This window comes from Nicotiana tomentosiformis, chromosome 5, assembly GCF_000390325.3.
Source record: "Nicotiana tomentosiformis chromosome 5, ASM39032v3, whole genome shotgun sequence".
Taxonomy (NCBI): Eukaryota; Viridiplantae; Streptophyta; class Magnoliopsida; order Solanales; family Solanaceae; genus Nicotiana; species Nicotiana tomentosiformis.
The window spans coordinates 8,130,234-8,136,206 of record NC_090816.1 but is presented as its reverse complement, the minus strand read 5'-3'; the positions used below and the strand labels follow the sequence as shown (position 1 = coordinate 8,136,206).

Below are 5,973 nucleotides of genomic sequence, written 5' to 3'. Positions count from 1 at the left end.
TTAATGGGCCAGAAAAATTTTAGGCGACCCTGGTATGGTGGCCAGGCCCCACCAGATGGCATGGGCTATAACATACGAATATGTGGGAATCGAGTGAAATTCCAGTTTTATGGCCTAAACACGTAAGAAAAAATGAGAAACGGTAATAGCGAGGCGGTGAATATTGTTCCTTAGGTCATTTTTGACTGGCCGACAAAAATTTAGGCGATCCAGGCCAGTGTCCCGGGCCCCACAAGTTAGCATGGGCTATAGGATACGAAAATCTGGGAATGGAGTTGAATTCCAGTTTTAAGGCCCTAAAACGCAAAAATATGATGAACGGTCATAGCGAGGCAACAACTATTGTTCCTTAGGTCATTTTTAATGGGCCGACAAAATTTTAGGAGATCTGGATCCAGTGGCCTGGCATCACTAGAAGGCGTGGGTTATAGCACATGAAAATTCGAGAATCGGGCGAAATTCCAATTTTATGGCCCTAAAATGCCAAAAACGAGTAATGGTCATGGAGAGGCGGTGACTATTGTTTCTCAGGTCATTTTTTATGGGACAAATAATTTTTAGGCGATCCATGTCCGGTGGCCCGGGCCCCACCATGTGTCGTGGGATATAGCACATGAAAATCTAGGGTTCCGGAGGAATTCCAGTTTTACGGCCCAAAAATGCCAAAAAACGAGGAACAATCTTGGCTAGGCGGTGACTATAGTTCCTTAGGTCATATTTGATGGGCCGAAAACATTTTAGGTGATCCAGGTCCGGTGTCCCGGGCCCCACCATATGCCGTGGGCTATAGAACACGAAAATATGGGAATCGGACGAAATTCCAATTCTATGGCCCCAAAATGCCAAAACACGAGGAACGGTCATGGCGAGGCGGTGACTATTGTTCCTTAGGTCATATTTGATGGGCCAAAATTTTGTTTAAGCAATCCGGGTTTGGTGTCCCGGCCCCACCATGTGGCGTGGGCTATAGGACACGAAAAACTGGGATTGGGAGGACTTCCAATTTTATGGCCCTAAAATGCCAAAAACGAGGAACGGTCATGGTGAGGCAGTGACTATTGTTCCTTAGGTCGTATTTGATGGGGCGGAAAAATTTTAGGCGATCCGGGTCTGTTGGCCCAGACCCATCGGATGGCGTGGGCTATGAACACGAAAATATGGGAATCAGGCGGAATTCCAGTTTTATGACCCTAAAACGTCAAAAAACTAGGAACGGTCAAGCCAGGGCGGTGGCTATTGTTCCTTAGGTCATTTCTAATGGGAGGAAAAAATTTTAGGCGATCCGGGTCTGGTGGTCTGAGCCCACTAGATGATGTGGGCTATAATACACGAAAATTTGGAAATCGGGAGGAATTCTAGTTTATGGCCCTAAAACGCCTAAAAATGAGGAACGGTCATGGAGAGGCAGTGTTTATTGTTCGTTTTGTCCTTTTTATGGGGCGAAAATATTTTAGGTGATCCGGGCCTGCTAGCACGGGCCCAACCAGCTTGTGTGGGCTATAGTACTCGAAAATTGAGAAATCTGGCGGAACTTCAGTTTTATGACCCTAAAATGCCAAAATATGAGTAACGGTCATTGTGAGGCGATGACTATTGTTCCTAAGGTCATTTTTTATGGGACAAAAATTTTTTAGGCAATACAGGTCCAGTGGCCCGGACCCCACCAGATAGTGTGGGCTATAACACAAATCTGGAATTTGGGAGGAATTCCAGTTTTATTTCCCTACAATGCAAAAAAAATAAGGAATGGTCATGGAGAGGTGATGTGCCGTTGAATTGCGGCACTTTTGATACTAATTACATAGATCTTAGCTCGTCTTTTAAAGCATTATAAGTCATTTCTTATGTAGTTCTGGTGGTTTGCAGGAGACGAGACTTGAAGAACCAAGATCATAAGAGAAGTTGTCAAATAGCTATGAAAGGATGCAAATGCGGCTGATCTGCGATCGCATAACTGACATGCGGGTCGCAGAAGTATCGCATAATGAATCAGTTTATTCCAGATGTTGATCGCCATGTATGCGATCAATTATGCGGTCGCATAACAATTATGCGAACCCCATACTGATCGCACAATAATAAGAGGAATTAGTTGAAGGATGATATGCGATGGATTATGCGGTCGCATAACTGAAATGCGAAGGAAAATACTGGACGATTGTCAACCAATTCTGTGATGGAAATTAAGTTCCGCAGACCGCGAATGCCATCTGCGGTCGCAGAATATCTCTGAAGGGTATTTTTGTCAGGTTTTGACCATGACTTTTAGACCATTATAAATAGAATGATTAGGGTTTTAGTGTCAGATCTGGTGTGACAGAAGGAAGCTACACTTAGAGCATTGAATGCACCATTATTATGGAAGCTTGTGAGATAAAATCCAAAACTTTGTCTATAATTGTGAGCTTCATGACTATATTTATTATATTGTTTTTGTATTCTAGTATGAGTAGCTAAGTTTAAATACTAAGGTTGTGAATCCTATGTGGGTGTAATGTTAATGTGTGTTTATCAGTGAATGTTTAGATAATGGTTAGTCGATTTCTATTCATTTCTCATGCTTCATTGTAGTTGATGGTTGCAAACATTGACTAGTGCCAATTCATTCTATCTTTACTTGGGAAAGTAGGTTAGAGTTTGCTAGAATTGAATAGCAAGAACTCAAGGCTCTAAACCTTTTTTAATAGAATCTCTTAGGGATAAGTGGGTTCTACTTGGCATAAATTGGTTGTTCTTAATTATCACTTCTTTTATATTTGGAAAAATCATAAAGAGGAACTACTATTTAATTATTCGAAAATATTAGTTAGTAATGTAGGAATCATTTGCATATCAACGGGTTTTCCATTTAAAAATATAAAATATGAACACCATTATCATTGCATTCCATTGATGGAGACACAAACTTGGTTTCTTAATCAATTTAATCAAATCATATCAATGAAATAGCTTTTATTAATAATTCACAATTATAACACTCACTCTTTAAGCTAGCGGAGTAGGATTACGACTTAAGTCAAGTTTCACACTACTTAAATAACCTTTTCACACCTATTCTCTGTGGGATTCGACCCCAACCTAGTTGGGTTACTATATTTGACATCGACCACCTTACACCATTTATTTTAATTTAAGCGTATCAAATTTTGGCGCCGTTGCCGGGGACTATGGTTTTGAAATTACTAACGAGTGTGTGCTTCACTTGATGTCTTCTTCTATTCCACCACACTTTGCTTGTTTTGCTTGGTGTCATTAGGTAAACATGGGCGAGCCAGAAGAAGAGAATATGTTTGCGAATATAGATGAGTATATTGAGGATACAAATGCCATTGTCCCTTCAAGAGTTGATGTTGCAACATTCAAAGTGAAACACAGTTTAATCCTAATGCTAAAAGTGGAGGGGTTCTTCTGAAATTCCACCGATGATGATCCGACACAACATCTCAGAAATATTTTGGGTATGCGTGCGATGCACAAATAGAATTATGTCTCGGATGATGCCCTAAGGTTGAGGGTGTTCAAGTTCTCTCTAACTAGAGAGGCAAGATAGTGGATCCAAAATCTACCTCTTAATTCCATCCACACTTGGCCCGAACTTGTCCGGGCATTCCTAGCAAAATGGTTTATACAAAGCAAGAAGTCTGAGCTCCGGGATAAAATCTTCTTCTTCAAGCAATTACCAGGAGAGCATCTACATGAGGCATGGGATAGATTCAAGATATATTTGGTAAGGTCACCGAATCATGGCTTTCCGTATAATATTCTATTAGAGAAGTTTTACATGGGCTTGGATCCTATGAATCAATACTTAGCCAAAAATGCAGCGGATGATTCCTTTATGGACAAAACATTTGCAAGGATCACACAAATCCTAGATAAGATGGCTGAACATAACAAAGCTTGGCACTCGGAAGATACCATGGGTGGAATTACATATGGTACTCCCTCCTTGACTAGCATGATTAAAGAGAACCAAGAAAGAGATCAGATAATTGTCGGGCTTGCCACCAACGTCAACGTGTTGACAAAAATGTTCACTGAAAGCCAAACAAAAAAGGTAAAATGTTGTGGAAGATGTGCAACCCATGTTGAATGAGGAGTACGAAGAAGCAAATTATGTCAACAATCCTCCAGGAGAATATCAAAGACAATCTTACCAAGGTTCAGGACAACAACACCAATGGAGGTCTAACCCGCAAGGGAAAGGCAACTAACAATGGCGAAATGACCAAGGTAATTCAAATCAAGGAAATTGGAGTTACAACAACAACAACTTTTCAAATCGGATTTCAAACCCCAATGTTCCACCAAAGGGGCAATATTCTAATTCTCCGCATTGGAAAGAAAGATCTTCAAGTGATTCCAAGTTAGAAAGCATGCTTAAAAGAGTGTTGCAAAATCAGGGGAGATCCGACACTTCAATGAAGAATATGACCGAACTTGTGGGTTCTCACACCGCATCCATACAAAAGTTAGAAATACAAATGAGAGATCTCTCAAGAGAGCAAAATCCGAAGCAGAAAGGCACGCTCCCAAGTGACACAATTGCAAACCCAAAAGGTAGTGGGAGTGGTCCGACTTCCCATTGTATGGCAATCACAACTCGAAGTGGGAAACTACTTCAAGGAGAGAATGAACAAGTGGTCGAAGTGGAAGATTTTTAACAAGAAGTTGAGGCACAAGTTGAGGTGCCAATTGGTTTTGAAGTTGAAAGACTCTCGAAGAAGGTGAAAATTCAAGAAGTGAACAATGAAAAGGTTAAGGAAAAGGTAATAAAGGCACCAAAAACTCTAGCACCAATTCCTAGGCCTCCTCCTCCTTCCCCTCAAAGACTTGCTAGGAAGGTCGATGATAGCAAACTTGAGAAGTTCTATGACATTCTCAAGCAATTATCGGTGAACATTCCATTTGTGGAAGCATTTCAAGAGATGCCGGGTTCTGTTAAGTACTTGAAGGACTTGATCACTAAAAATAGAACCACCAAGAATGAAGTGGTGAATGTGACTCACCGGGTTAGTTCCATCATTGCAGCAACCACCGTTCAAAAGAAAGAGGACCCGGGAGCCTTCACCATTCCATGCCCTATTGGATTGCACAATTTTGCACGAGCCTTTTGTGATAATGGAGCTAGCATCAACTTAATGACCCTTGCTATTTACAAGCAAGCAGGATTACGTATGCCTAGGCCTACAAGTATGAGGTTTCAAATGGCCGACCGTTCAATAAAGCGACCGGTGGGAATCGTTGATGATGTTTTTGTGAAAGTGGGGAAGTTTCTCCTCCCTGCCGACTTTGTTATCCTCGATTGTGTTGTTGATAAATAAATCTCTATCATCTTGGGGAGACCATTCCTTGCTATCGGGAGAGCACTTATGGATTCGGAACGAAATGAGATCAAGTTCCGAGTTAATGACGAAGAGGTTATCTTTCAAGCGAGTAAAGGTATGAAATTGCCACATGCATACGAAAGTATCTCAGTCATTGATGTTGTTGATGAGGTAGAGGATGCAGTCGAGGTGAAGATGGAAGAGGAATGCCTTGGTGAGACATTGGCGGCTATTTTGGTAAATTTTGATGTTGAAGACATGGAAGGATACATGGAATCGGTGAATGCATTGGAAGGGCTTGGGTCCTACACTTATGCACCAAAGAAGCTTTCTCTTGACTTAGAGAATAGAGTCACCCCTCCTGCTAAGCCTTCAATTATCGAGCCACCACAACTTGAGCTCAAGCCACTTCCACTACGCTTAAGGTATAAATTTCTTGGCTCTAATGAAACTCTACCTGTAATTGTTTCTTCTTTGTTGAATGATGTACAGGTTGAACACTTATTGAATACCTTGAGGGAGCACAAACAGGCCATTGGGTGGACTATAGCGGATATCTGAGGGATTCCCATCGGAATTTGTGAGCACAAGATACAACTGGAGCAAGAGAGCAAACCTAGCATGGAACATCAAAGAATGTTAAACC

General features: G+C 41.4%; 1 protein-coding gene across 1 annotated transcript; it reads left to right on the top strand.

The window, feature by feature from the left end:
- Positions 1-3,781: 3,781 nt before the first annotated feature.
- Positions 3,782-5,324, top strand: LOC138891892 (uncharacterized). Its single transcript, XM_070175576.1, has 3 exons — positions 3,782-4,057; positions 4,135-4,233; positions 4,728-5,324. Exons 1-3 carry the CDS (start codon positions 3,782-3,784, stop codon positions 5,322-5,324), a joined length of 972 nt encoding a protein of 323 aa, XP_070031677.1.
- Positions 5,325-5,973: the final 649 nt, after the last annotated feature.